The sequence below is a fragment of the Prinia subflava genome, chromosome 2, assembly GCF_021018805.1.
Source record: "Prinia subflava isolate CZ2003 ecotype Zambia chromosome 2, Cam_Psub_1.2, whole genome shotgun sequence".
Taxonomy (NCBI): Eukaryota; Metazoa; Chordata; class Aves; order Passeriformes; family Cisticolidae; genus Prinia; species Prinia subflava.
The window spans coordinates 111723647-111739026 of NC_086248.1; the positions used below are offsets into that span (position 1 = coordinate 111723647).

Here is a 15380-nt window from a genome sequence, read left to right on the forward strand (position 1 = left end):
GAATAAATGCATTTAGACTTTGAGGGAGCTTGTGGCGGTTTAAGGAATGTATCCCAGTAGCAATTTGCATCCAGAACACCAATTTCTACAGATGTAGTTTCGACGTTGTGGAAAATTTTGGTAGTATCGAAATGTATCGAAATGTACTCAACATCAAACGTCGAGTATTTCCCTGTTCGCATTTGTACTCTGCCAGCTGAGTTACAGACACCTTGGATGTGAAAGAAGGCAATTAAAGATTTGTGGAATATAAAGTCTAAAGTAATAAAAAATTTTTATAATGTACAAAAGGTACCTAAAATACAAATTCTCATGCTCCAGTTGATAGATGAGCTGTCTAATCAACGCCTGGACGTAACTTAAGTGCTCTCATTAGTGTGAAGACCTTCAGGCTAAATAAGACTAAATCCCTTAAAAATTGCTTCTGCAATAGAAAAATCCCCCTTACCGTTTTCTTCTGCCTAAATCATATCAATTAAAAAGAGAGAAGGGGAGGGAGGGAGAGAGAGAGGCATTTTCACATGACTTTGTTTTAACTGACACTCAAAAATCTATCTTCTGAATCCAATTTAAAATGTCTCGGCAAAAAAAAAAAAAAAGTTCATTAGCAAGCAAAGAAACAAAAAAATCACCTCGAGTTTAGTTTCTCTTTCACTTTGAACCTGAATCTCTACTCATAGCTAAGGTGCATAATGCCCATTGAATCCTTCACCGTAACTTCTTTTTTCGAAGCCAAATGTTTAATCAACGTTGCAGTTCTACATTAAATGATAAAATTTATCGAAACGATCCTCCAGAAGAGCAAAGCGCTCATTTTATTTTCAGCAGGCCGAGGAGGGACACTCTCCACCTCCCCCCCGCTCCCCGCCAACCCCCGAATTTCAATTTGTCCTGACAAACCATTGGGTATTAAATTCTAAAGGCACGCAGAGTGCATAAAGAACTGATGGCTTGATTAGCTCTTGTGGTGCAATTGAAGGAGCTGTCTCTCTCCCCGCTTCTCCATTTTGAGAAACACTTTGATCTTCGTTCAAGTCAATTCATGAACATCAACTGACAAGACTGCATGAAACACCCCAATGGTTAGGCCCAAACTCGTAGCAAACTATTTGGTTTCATTAAGGCTTTAGGAGAAGTGACCAGTGACAGTCCTTTCATTCAGAAGCCAACAGGCAAGTGACTATTTAAAGTTTAATGTGCACAATGTACTGCTGAAGGCCACTACACCTATAGTCAGTCACTCAAGTATGAATGCCTTTACCTACTATTTTGTGACATGTGAACTGCTAAGTGCAGCTGCAGTCTCATTAATGCGTTCGCCCAGATTTGTTTGCAGGACTAAATAGACGATTCACGGAATTTCTGGTGAGAGAAACAACTGTATCTTCAAAGGAAGGTAGAACAGCAGGTGCTACGTAAAAGCCGGCGATCAAAAGCAGATTGTGTTTTTAAATGCAGTAATTTACTCGAGATTCGCACAAATGTGGCAGAAATATTATCTGTTCCGGTCGAAAATATGAAAGAATTTGAATCACATCACCCGCAAAACGCGGGGCGTTTGGCCTGGTGTCGCGCTTTGCTACAGTACACTACTTACACATCACTCTTCCCCTTTTTTAGCTGCCCTCTCCAAAGAGCCCCACTTCAAAGAGTTCATTTTTGCACCAGCTCCTGTCAATGCAGGTCAGAAACACTAAAGTGGAAAGTGGCTGCAGTGCCGTGGCACAAAGAGTCTCCGCGGCTGAAATCAAACAAAGCCCAATTAAACTAATCATAACGTCCCAGTGAACACAAGGAAGCTCACCTGGTATTTCTGGACTTCTTGTGTGAATTCCCAACTCTACTCAGTACTTGGTACTATAATTACCCTGACCAAAATACTGTGAAATTACTGCTCTGATCTACTAATGGCTGCAAAAAATCCCGTCGCCGTGGTTCCATGCCAAGGGGCCGTAGCAAGGTGGCGCAATGCTTTCTGACAGAGACGACAACTTCGAAAAACTCAAAAGGGAAAATTAATGGGATGTGGTTTATGTTGCCAAGGACTGTTCATTAATTACCAATTTAATCACTGCTGGAGGCATGACATTACAAAAATCTGGCTGAAAGTTCTAATAGATTATGAAGACCACCTAAGAAGAGTGACCAAGAAATGTACAAAACAATTAATACTGTTTCACTGCTATCAAAGACACTCAGATTATTTTACATCAAGTGAAGCAAAAGAATTAGTAGCTTCACAGTGCCACCACTAGGAACTGTAAATACAATGGCACACAATTAGTAATGCACATGTGACTTTTCGTTCAAGGCATATATCCTTGGGAAAGCCAGAACACGATAAGGAGAACAAAAGAAACATTTTTAAATGAAATGAATAAAGATTTTAACTCTACCCTTGTGCATGCTGAGCAATCACAGAATAGGCAATGCAAAATACAGCTCTAAGTAATGGCGATATCATCCTGGGATTCACAACAGCGTGTACTGAACATCCACACGGAAAACGTCCACAGCTATTAGCAGCGAGAGAAAAAGAGCATTCCAGGGGCTCAGAAACCCGGGTCTCACTCTGCACACAAAGGGACAGCTCTGAAACAGAGAGGGGGTTTGTTTTGGTTTGGGGTTCTTTTGCTAATATTTATAAATGGATAGAAGAGGCTAAAATTTTGGAACTAGTTTTGCTCACATGATCTCCGAATCGCATTAATAAGCTGCCAGCCTATTTTCTGACAGCGTGCGAGTTAATGGTACGGCTGCAGACTGTGCTTGAATTTACAGCCACATAATAAATAAATTTATATATTTAGGCCAGATCCTTAACTGGTGTAAACAGATAAATCTTACAGAAATAACAGCAATAAAAATCAGCTGAGAAACTCAAGCATTTGTATCTGAAACTGAAACTGCTAACATTTGTCGTGCATTATCAAAGGTTATGCTTTATTCAGGAAATTCTTCCTGCTATAAAACTGACAGTGCATACTAATTCTTCTTAAAAATTAGTGTACTTGCACTAATTGATTTATTTTCCCAGTTACATCAGGGACTTGTCTACAGCAATATTTTTGTACAGTGAAATATCACAACTTCATAGTAAGAAAGTGCTTAAACAGAGCAAATATGAAGTCAAATGATGTAGAACCTTTTTGGAAAGTTACAGCTTATTTTTATTTTTCATGTATTAAGGAACGTTAAATAAAACAAGTTGCTTGTTCCTGCCATCAAGGAATTGACATCAGACTATCTCAACCTTAGTGTGTCGCTAGAAAGAAGTAAATATCAGGTCAGTTGTGGGTTTGAAGTGTTCAGTCAGCAGGTCTAACCTCCAGTTAAAGAAAAGTATATTGTTAAAACACCTACGAAACTTGGAATGCTCACAAAATGTAAATACTCTTCAGCACAGTCTTATCAGCTTACACCATATTTAACCACTTTATAGTGCCATACAGACAAGATATATAAATGAACAACAGGGAATAAGTTACCAAAGCTCAGGGATTACCAAAATAATGTTCAATCTTTTTACCAATTAAATGGTAACTCCTTCTATGTAATCTTGGGAAGATCTAGTGATCATATCTAAATCTGGTTGCAATTATCAGCATGACAGACTAGTCTTTTTTTCAATCAATATTTTCCAATTAATATTAAAAGACCAAGGTTGCCACCTGCAAAGTCCTACACCTCAATAAATTCATGCTAGTTGTTTAATTAATAAAGACTGGGTTTTAAATCTATTTTTTAAAGAAAAACAAGATAGGAATAAGTTGGGAGTGCTTCCTTAAATGAATTAACATTACCAGCTCAATCACAGACATAAATTTCCCAGTTGAGGAGACTACAAAAAATCCAGCAGTGAACTGGATACCCTTCCTAAAGCTACAGAAGTAGGGATTCTGCTTTGACACAGAAAAAAAAAACCTAAATGAAGGTATCTTGTACTCATTTTCAAGAACTTGAAAATAGAATTGGAGGAAAGAACACTCGCATTGCTACCCTGAGTTTAAGACATCTTTCAAACAAATTAAAAGATTCTATTTTTGCTGTCTACTCTGAATTTGCTTTCAGTACCACTTCTGTTCTTGTTGGCTACTTATTTATTTATAAGTGAATTTATTATTTACTTATTTACAATAAGTTTACTTATTGGAGGTAAGTTTGGGCAGTTTGGAGCTTATTAGTCCAGAGGGGCAGCAGATTATTGCTAAACATGATCAATAATTTGGGTCATTTATTAAAGCATTTTTCCTGAGCATTTAAAATAATGCTTTGTTTTTATTTTATTGCAGTCAGCATATCTGTTATCTGTGTAAATGTATGCAACCAAAATTAAAGATCATAAAGACTGATTCCCTTTCAGATTCCATCATTTTCTGAAGCCTTTCTAAAAAGAACTTCCATTTCCATTAGTCCAGTGCATGCATGCAAAAAAAAAAAAAGTTATCATTTTGCACTCAAATATTTATGAATATGAAAAGTAATGGGCACAACAGATTGACACCTGAAGTAGAAAGAGCTTATTAAAAACGAATTAGATACAGCTGCAACAAGTCCTTTGAGTAATAAAAAGCAGTATTCTGAGCAAGGAGAAACAATCTCATGGCACAGCCCCTTCCTCTGCCCTCTGCACACAGTGTTCATGTGTTTGGAGGAGACAGCTTTTTGGTGAAGCACTTTATATCTGTAAAATCTACTCAAAGAGTTGAACATAATCACCAGTGCTCTTTCAAATCTTTCTTTTTTTTTTCAATATATACACATTGAGGCAGCTACTGCTGCCAGTCAGCTTGAATAAATATAAAATAATGGTACCAGAGATAATTAAACCCAAATCTTTCTCTGGACAGAAAGCAGAGTAGCAACAGTTGCATTAAGCACAGCAGCAACCTCAGGATTCCTCTCCAACTCCCTCCCCACCCAGGTCAGTTTGTATTATTCTGGTTTTAATTTCTTATTGTTCAAATGGAGTCCCTCACAGTTTTTTAGCATAGTTATACTCAAATGCTGCTCTGCAGAAGGAATTACTATTTTCCTATTTCACCAAAGGCAGAAGGCAGAGTGATTCCCCCAGGTATCATGCTATTGAACTCCTGCATCCCAGAATCTATGCCAGATCCTAAAATATGCAAAATTTTTCAGCCAAATCCATACATGGGTGGCCCAGTCCTGCACTTAAATTCAGTAAGGAGGAATCCTTAGCTCATGCAAAACCCAAATAACTTCAGAAACTATCTGTAGCCCCTGGTAAGGAGAAAAACACATCCTTTGCCAGATGAGCACTATTTTTCATGAATTCCATCAGATACAGCATTCCCTGCTAAAGCTGTCTACCTCACAAAAACAAATTAAAAGAATTTGACACAGGATTTAGCAGATGCCAGAAATAAAGCTAGTGGGCATAATCTTAATTTCCATCCTGCTGTATCCTCTAAAACAGAGTCTTATTGTGGCACCATCTTTTACTTTCACTACCTCCTGCTTGTCAGCCCAGACCTGAGCTCTACTCAGTGGTGCTCAGTACTTCGGTTTATTTTCATTTTTCAATATGCAGGCCCATCAATATGTAGCATTATTCTTTACACCACAAGATTCAAATCTTGCTCTGAAGACAGAATTGTTAATTTCTTGATTTCTTTCTACAGTGCCCACTCTAGATGGTATTTAAGAGCCTCAAGAGCATTAATCACATTCCCTCCTCACAACAAGCCGTGGAGGAGTTATTACCCTGCTCTTCTGATGAGAACTGAGACGGAGAGATCCAGCTAAAAGGATCTATTGCTGGGTGCTTGCTGTGGGAAGCCTATTACTTGGATTTTTTTTCAGTATACTAAGCTTTATACAGCCCTTTATATGTCTCAAGTACAGCTCCAATTGATTTCCCTGACAGACCCAGATGCTCAATGCATCTGCAAATCAAACTTTTGCCTCAAAGCGATCCAGAAAGGAAGGACACACAAACAGTGACCACCTGGAGGATGTTTGGCTCAAAAGGCTTAGTGGCACTGATCAGGAACTCAGGTAAAGGCAGAAGCACATTTAATTCTTTCAAGCACCTTAACCATGACCTCATCTTTTCACTCCTCACAGTCCCTGCTTTGTTTGTTGTTCACCTTCCAATTTCTGCAATCAGAAGCACAGAGGTCCTCTGGACAAACAGCCTTCTGCATCACCTCTATCCTCTGAGGAAAATGAGACACAATTGCTTTGGGGAAAATAGTATGTGATCACATAATTAAAGACTACATCATAATGCATATACACAAAGGAGGTTAATTAAAGTTGCCTGTGCATTTCTTAACTCCTAATTCCATTCTCTGTAATCATGCTGACTCCATAACCATAGCCATTTGCGTTTGGAGAGTAAATGACAGCTGAAGTAAATTTCCATTCTTTATGTGGCCCAGTCACTAGAAGAAAATAAGAAGATTTTGCCAATGGCCTTTAGATACTTGCTGACAACGGAGTTATGCTGAGATTCAGGAATTAGAGATTCCACCCCATGTTCTGCAGATGAGGATTCCCCTCCTGGAAAGGCCTTTTAGGCCCATGACTTCTGAGTATTTCCCACTCACTGTGGTCCCCCTAGCCTGTCACTTTGCTGGACAGGTCACACAGCCCAGCTCCAGCCTCCTCACCTTTCCAGCATCACCTTCCAGCCAAGCTGCTGCTGCTGCTAACAACCATCACTACAGGGTGACATTTTACAGCATCTGCCGGGAGCAGATATGTCCCTTCTAGCCCTGTGATATTCACCATGAGAAAAGGCAAGTGAAATAAAAATGAGTAAGCTAATAAAAAGGCTCTCCTGGTTAAAAGCTGAGTGATTACAGCTGCTATATCAGACTGCAAATGACAGAAACATCTCGTAAAAGAGTCGCCACATGCACACATAAAGCAAGAAAGCAAGCAGAAAGGCTGAGTTGTTTATAGATCTACCAAAGAGAAAGGGATCCACGAGGGGATCAGGAACTGTTCACAGAGCTCTTAAGCTAATTCTTCCAGTCTCCAAAGGGCTGCACCAATTTTAATGACACGGCTATGATCCTCCCAAACCATGAGCATAATTCCAAGGAGGTTCTGATCAATGCAGTCTCCTCTTAGACTGCAAATACCTACACACATTCCTCCACATGCTGTCTGCATAAATACAGCTTGAGATTGAAGGCTTCTGAGAAGCACCAAATAGGCAGACATGACACTGAAAAAACTTCCACCATGCTGCAAGGAGGGAAGAAATGGGGGAAATGAGGCAGTGCTCTGTGCTTAGAGGAGAAAGAGGAACACTGCTGGGGGGGCACACACCAAATAAACCTGTATCTATGGCCATGGTAGAGACTTGAACATTTCCTCCCTGTTGCTGGCCCCAAGCAGAGCCATGATCCATCCCGTGGCACACAGTCCAACCCCACACACTGAAGGCTGCTCTCACCTGACCACTGGGAAAGCAGAAACTCCTGGCTCTCACAGGACACATGGAAAGTGGTCACAGCAAGGCCGAGGAGATGAGACTTTCCTGAAGTCACTCATGACTCCACAGGCTTTGCTTAGCTGGGGTGACAGACAGAGCACAGGGTGAAAGACTAGGATGCTGAAAGCTCCTTCTGAGCAGGTATCAAAGAAGGTAAAATTGCAAACTTCAAGAGTTACTTTCAAAAGTATTGCCCCTGAACTATCTCTTCAAAGTTTTCTTATTTAAAATTAGATCTTCCTGTTTTAAACCATTTTCTTTTGAATCTCAATCCATCCTGAAAATGAGCCTCGTCCAATTTCCACTACTAAATGCTGATTCTCATTATCACAACTCTCATTTGGATAACACACTACTACACATTACTGCACACTGACACATACAACACTGCTTTGAGTCAAAGTTCTTATTATTAACCTTAATGACCAAAAAACCATGAATAGAAATAAGTCTGTGCTATATGCTAACAGTCAAATGAACAATGACCTGTAGAAAACTGGCAGAACTACATCAAATGGAAGCGCCTCATCTCTACTAATATCAAGTATGTTAAAGGAAAACAGAAATCAATGTGCTTTACCTTACACCTATACGTGTCGATGCACACATGCATTCTCTTTCAGAATATGCACATGTAGGGATATGTATATAACATATACATACCTGCTACACACAGCTTTATATAATGTATATTATTATATACCAACTATAAGAGTCTCCAAATCACATCTCCACAACACAGCTGAGGAACTTTTCTCATTCTTATTTGACAGTAACTCAAGTCAAGAGTGCCCACTACAGTTTGCTCAGAGTGCCCAGATTTCACATGGGCCAGGACCATTTGTTCCAGGACAGTTCTCCTTGAGCTTCTGATGGAGGCAGCAAGAAACTTGGGCTCTGCCAAGCTGCCCTAAAAGATTGCCCTTCCCTTTCCTGCAGGCTTCTAATCAATTTTTCAGCTTCTGTAACAAATGAAATAAGGTCCTGTGGGTGATGTGGCTGTCTGAACCACACAGTCCCAACTCTCTCCCTGAAAATCTCTCTCCATCTCCGACCCTTCAGCTGGTTTTCATGGCCTGGACATCATCTTCATGATTACCTAACTCCACACTGCAACCTGCCCAGGGCACCCCTTCTCTGGGTGCCACTGGGGCAGCTCCTCTTACTCCAGTTTGGATTTCATCAGCAGGAGTTTGAGCCTAAAAGACAAAATTTTGCTGCCCAGTCTTGTGAGCTGCATCAGAAGGGGCCTTGATCCTTAGGAGAGCAATGGTAAAAGATGCTCCTGCTGGGCAGTGTCCATGCAGACAATTTTTACTGACAAGACAATTTTTTCCTCTTTTTAAAGAGGAACTTTTCTGATCTTCAAGGCTCTCTGACAAGGTTGTGCTATTAACACAACTTTGACTGTTTTGAGCAGATTTTTCAAGGGAATCTAACCATCTTTCCAAATTTTATCCATTTTTAATATGAGTAAAACAACATTTAGTCCAATCTAATACAGAGAAAGAGATGAACAGGGGGTTTTTTGAAGTTTAAAAAAATATTAAAAATATTACCCCAAGGCAGAAGAGCTGACAAGGAAGATTTCAGCTCTAACAATGAAATACTAGCAAAGTTGTAAAACCTTTGAAAATAGAAGGTAGTAATAAAAAATGTTAGGCAACTTTAATTACAGTTGTTTCTGCCTGAGTAGTTGCCTATAGTAACTCTCCTCTAATGCCGTTTTCTTTATGAAAAGATAACTAAAAAAAATCCAAAGTGAAATTTATACTAAAATACAGATTTCTAGCAAAAACTTAAAAAACAAAGTATGAAAAAATAGTTTATATATTATTATACAAATAAGTATATAAATAAGACTTGTCTGTGTATATGAATGTATTTCAAAGTAAAATGAAGTGTCAATCTACAGAGAGGAATGTCTACAAAAAAGAAAAACCAGCATGGATCCAAGGAAACAAAATGAAACGTGTAAATCACTGTCTTCATTTTTTGATTGTTTGATCCCATTCCTGTAAAGAGCAGAATCTGCCCCTCAGGACTCGACTCTGAAAGGTGGGAATCCGTAAAGATTCCAGCCTTTCTCTGTATCATTATTTTTCAGTTACATTTACATTCTCAATTGCCAGTAGAGTCTCTAACGTGCAAGTCAGAATCACAAAACCTGCATTCCAAAGGTTTGCATAAAAATTAATTAGCTTTCATCTCCAGAGAGTAGGGATCCTTCCAGGTCACCATGGAAGCCACTGGAGATGCAACCACAGCTGCTTCAACACTGGAGCTCATTCCCCAGCTCCACTTTCCCCCCTCATCAGCATAATCAACTTTGGTGATAAAAAGCAATCGTTTCATCAACTCTTCTACAAGACTGACACAAGCAGCTCCATTCACCGCAGCAACACTTCTCAAGTAACAAGGAGCTCACATCAGAGGCTCAAGGAAATGATTTACATGAACTGAAAGAGAAGTAATCAGCAACAGCACAAATTACTTCACTATCGTTTAACAAGGAATGTTTGAGTTTCATCCCACCAGAAACTGCAGTGCCAACCAGAGAAGGTGCTTTCACACTTCCGCTTCCAGGGAAGTGGGAGGCACCTTTCTGTTTGCCATAACGTCAGGAGAAACAGGTTTTAAAAGTGACTGAAGGACACATGACACACCAAACGTGGAGAAGAAACGTTCTGCAAGGACATGCCCCCCCAGGACAGCACACACAACGCATTTTAACTCTGTAAACTGCAAGAGTGGCCAACGTTTCTTACATCGTTCAGCTGCTTATTGCGGGCTGGGATGAGGGTACTGGTTAGTTGTTTATTCCCTGCCTTTAATGCTGCATCTCTTCTTGCTTGCTCAAGCAGAACTCTTGCTCGTTCTTTAAGTTCTTCCTGTCTTGACAACATACGTTGCTTAAAAATAAAGAAATATAATTAACAGCAAGGCAGCCTCAGGGTACTGAACGTTTATACAGTAGTTAATAGCCAGAGGCCTTCCTATACAATAAAGGTCAGGAGCCACATGAATTACATCTTCATGAGGTGACAGAGCATTCTATAGAAATGAAAAGATGATCGAAATGTAAAAAATGAAGTCAGAGTATAATGTAAGCAGTTCTCTTCCTTCCCCTTAAAATTTAATTTTTTTTCAACATTTAATGCCTTTAAACTGCAACTGTGTAAAAAATCCAACTGGCTCCATAGAAGCCATGTCAAATGTGCTATGTGTTTACTTTTTTTTACTTTAATATGTATGCAAATATGGCTACAACAAAAAAGCTTTGTTGGCTACTTAGATGGGTACCACTCACTCATAACTTAAACTGAACACAAAGAGGCTGGGTACAAGGCAAAAAACCCCGCAAAAATGTCCGCTTCTACTGAATTTATGAATATGTACAAGAAAGTCCCTTCTTCGTACCAAGGACTGAGCATATTTGCAGAGCAGGAACAGCAAAAGGGGGTTCTGCACAGGTGACATGAGAACATGAGCAGCTCCCAGGCAGACACGCTCCCAAGGGTTGATTTCCTAGTCAAGGTCGACTATGAAGAGTGGAAAAATGCATCTCTGCATGGGCCTTTACACAGGGCTGGGACAGGTGTTGCCTGCCATGCTCCTGCAACAACCACGTGGAAATGGAGGTGGTTGACTCCAACCAACAACTGAGTGCAGTTTAAGAGGGAGCCTCATAGCTGAGATTTTATTACCATGTGCAAATGTGCCGACAATTAACAACAGAGAACTGCCTGTAACACCCTTGCCCATGAAAATCTTCACAGAGAACAAATCCTGTCTCCTCCTGCTCTTTTATTCTGTATGGGGCAAGTTGTTCCTTTCTCAACCAGTACACAAAGATGATGATGCTGATGATAAGAAACCTCACAAGACTTCACCGATTAAAGGAAAGAAATTAGCTGGCTCTGGAACCAATATTTGGCGATTATCACTCATCTACAGATTGCTTCTCTTGCAATAAAATTATCTTTATGGTGCTTACTCAGGAAAAAAAATCCATAAACATATTTGAAGCAATTCACACTACCAAAAGACTGGATATATTCTTTTCTTACCAGATCTAATGGCACAAAGCCCAAACTCAAGAAAACTCTTCACAGGGGTAAAATTATCAGCCTTCTTTGGCATTTTTGTAAGTGGAGGTGATAACATGTTTTACATATTTTGATGATGATATGATTTATTGATAATGCTCAGCATATATATAATATTCAACTTCCATTCTCACAATAAATCTGCAAAGTAGGTGGGCATACACTGTTATCTTTATGGAAAGGAAAATGACATTGTGGTGAAGTAACATGCCTTAGGCCACTCAATGGAAAGCAGCATAATTTAACAGTCTGGAGTCTCTGCCTCACCATCCTGGCTATCTCCATGAGACTATGTGGTTTCCCAGTCAAGATTTTGAAATACCGTTAGTAAATTTTCAGGTATTCAGAGCTTTACATTTCCTAATGAATTGATATCTTTTTCCAGTTTTTGCTTCAGTATGCAGCACTCAGAGGAAATGAGTTGCACCAGACAGTGGCAAAAGTTTTGGAGCCATCTCTGAGATAGCTGAGAACACAAATTTCTTTAATTGGAGAGAGAGATTGGAAAGATCAACAGTGAGACAATCTCTATAAATTAGCTTTCCATGTAATGACTGTTTTTCAGCACCACCTACTTCTCAGGCAAAATATTTATTGCCCAAAAATAAAAATACACTGCTCACCTCACCATTTATGCCGAAGACGTGGTGTAAGTTACAAACACAGAGAAAGAACTTGAACAGCACCTCCATCTTAATTCACAGACACCAATGTCTTACCTGGGCTGTTTTTGCAGTTTGATCTGCATGATTTAAAGCTGTTCTGGCATCACTGTCAGAATCAGATTCTGTTTGCCTCGGAGAAGCATGTGGTTTCTTTGCAAGATCCGTATCCATATTATAGGAGTATCCATGCTTAGAAGTAGGAGATAAACTCGGTTTTGTGACAGGTGAACTGGGATCTGCTCTTGTGCTCTCTGTGGATCCTATACACCCCAGCTTTTCTTGCTCTGAGAAACCAGGGGTACTGTCTAAGCTCTGGTGTCTCTTCTTGTTGTTATCTTCACAAGCAACTGTGGGAGACACATCCTCTTTTTGATCACTGACATGTGCTAAGTCACTGAAGTCTAAAGTGTCAGTTATCAGCAATTTCTTCCTTCCCACCACAGGCTGCACTTGTGTCGTGTCTGTACCGCCACCCTTCCCCATTTCTTCAGACGCGGAAGTCCTTCCAGAGCTCTGCTGGGATTTCTGCGGGTCCGTGTCACTTCGAGTCCTGCGGGAGGAAGGGGAAGCCGTGCTCGGGCTCAAGTGGTCGTCGGGGGTCTGGTGCTCGCTCTCGGACTCGCCCACGCCGCTGTCGTTGACGAACACCGAGTCGTCCTGCGAGGCCAAGTCCGCCAAGCCGCCGTCCGGCGGGGGCAGCCCGGGCTCCCGCTTCAGCTCGTTCAGCTCCGCGTAGAACTTCTCCTGGTCCACGGAGCTGTTGGTGTCCGTCTCGTAGTTCCCCACTTTGTACGTGCTCTTGCTGCTGTTCTCCTCTATCTGAACCACGTTCAGCTCCTGGCCGCAGAAGTGCGCCCTTATCTGATAGAGATAGGTCATAACAGTCAGCTTGTCTGGGATGGCCAACAGAACCATGTCCGAAGGCTCCAGCAGGCGCGAGATTCCCAAGCTGGCAAACCCGTCGTAAGCCTTTAAAGACAGACAAAATAAAGATCACGGTGTGGCAGTTTCTTACCCATCATAACATCTCAAGAATGCGAGTGGAGGTTTCAGTCAAAATAAGCAAGCCTAAAACACATCCAATATTACAGGAAGAACATGGCTCTGACTCTATGGCCTTTTCTTTCAGCTTCATTATACTCATTACTATTGGTGCAGCATCCAACATCCAGCTCGTTGATTTTTCCTTCGTTCCTTCCTTTCATTGATTTGTATTCTACAAGTACCTTCACAGCAAGGCAAACTGAGAGAATGTAGCCCACAAAAACACTCAAATGGCATTGTTTTAAATCTTTTTAATGTACTTCAATGCCATACTATACTAAAATCTTTTGTTACCCAAAATTATGACACTTCTATGAGTAAACAGCTATTCATGAAACCACAGCTTGAAAGCCCTTCCTTTTGCACTAGGAAAGTCGACCAATATCTTAAATGGTTCTCACTCAAGTAGCAGGAAACAAGCAAACAAAAAAAGTCTGAGAGTTGGACCAGAAAAAAAAAAAGAACTCAGGATGGCTTTTTAAGATAAGGAACAAAGATATAAGAAACACGACACTAATCCATCTTGAGCTTTATCACTGATGATCAACCTTCTGCCTTCTATTGGTCATGTAATTGCAGTGATTCCTGCTGATGAAAAACTATGTCCAGATAGTCAAAAAGAACACCACCACAGATTACTTGACACTAGACATAAATCACATTAATCCATCAAGCAGATGCTTTTTAAAAACATTTGTTGATGCTAAATTTATAAGAAAGAGAGAGTGAAAATCATTCCCATTTCACTTTACTTTCTAAAAGCTAAACAGTTGCTAGCCTCCCGCTTTGTGAGGCCACATTGTCTTCTTTTACTGCTGGCCCTTTAAGTGAGTGGGCTTGGTGCATCAGGTTTTTCTAGTTTTGAAGAATTAAAGCCGTTTCTCAATTTACAATTAATTATTACTATCCTGGATTAACCTTGGAAGACAATATTGTGTTTCACGGAAGCCTTTAAAAGGCCTCCTGTTAGTGTAGATGCACTCAGTTGAAGCATGTGGGCTTCTCCTCCCCCAGGAATCCTGCAGCTCCTTTTCACTGTCTCTTGAAGGAGCTTACAATGTTCACAGTGCATACTACACTATTTTGAACAAAAGCAGATGCTAAATTTAAGACATGGATAAGAAAACTGTCCTTTCACAAGGAAACAGTAATACACATCATTGGCTTCAACTCATCAACTTTACGTTTTTTCATCAATTTCTTTGGTTTTAAAAGAATAGAGAAAAAAATAAAACAATTATGGGTTGTTTTTTTAAAATCTTCTTGGTTTTCATATTACTAAGTATTCAACAGTGAGACAGACTGTGGGGCTGGGCTGGCCTGCTCCTGGCAGACCTGGATATTTTGCTTGCTCTGAGAAAAGGAGGCTCTCTCCTCCTCCTTGCAATGTTATTCCCTACTCAATGGTCAGATAGTTTTTGTTTCAGCTGCTTTTCAAACTCTGCTTCCAAAAGCTGGAATTCATCTTCCTGAAATTCTGCATGCCTCCCCTTGTGCTCAGGTGTAACTTTCCAAACCACTTTAGGTGTAGCAATTTTTATATCATTATATCAAATGATTCACAGAGTTTATCTAGACATAGAAATGATCTCAGTAATTTATCTGAAAGCTCCTCTGGCTCTCCCCATGCAAAATGATTTGGCCTAAAATCATTGCTGGTATTTGGTGTGGCATTTCTTGGGAAGGTTTATTATTATGAGAGATTGTTATGCCATTTATAAATACAGAGCTGTGCTCACATAAAGGAGCAGCAGCGGCCAACATGACTGATGTATTTGCTGATACAAAACTCCAGATGGAGCAGAACAGCAGCAAAATTATAGGTGGGAATGATGCCTTAAGTTTTAACTTCCGTGTTTTCCAGGTCCTGTGCTGCCCAGGGGTGCAGCTCTGAGCTCACATTCAGGGTCACTCAGCTCTGCACAGAGCAGGGACACAAAACAAATCCTTTCCCTGCTGCACACCAAGGACAACTTTCAGCCCAAAAGCACAAACAAGGGTGGCTGGAGGGAGGAACAAGAAGGATGGGACCTCACAACCTGGAGCTGTAATTGAGCAATTAAACCCCAATATGCTAATGGACCAAAACTT

General features: G+C 40.3%; 1 protein-coding gene across 6 annotated transcripts in view; it reads right to left on the reverse strand.

The window, feature by feature from the left end:
• The window catches only part of EHBP1 (EH domain binding protein 1), a 204652-nt gene that overhangs the window by 59801 nt on the left and 129471 nt on the right, over positions 1-15380 (reverse strand). For 5 of the 6 annotated variants that reach the window (XM_063391615.1, XM_063391611.1, XM_063391612.1 and 2 more), the window contains exons 13-14: positions 12300-13214; positions 10240-10383 (exon numbers count right to left, since the gene is read on the reverse strand). In XM_063391615.1, the coding sequence (XP_063247685.1) occupies positions 10240-10383; positions 12300-13214 (1059 nt within the window). The remainder of the gene's footprint in view (positions 1-10239; positions 10384-12299; positions 13215-15380) is intronic. The other variant, XM_063391613.1, reaches the window with a different exon arrangement.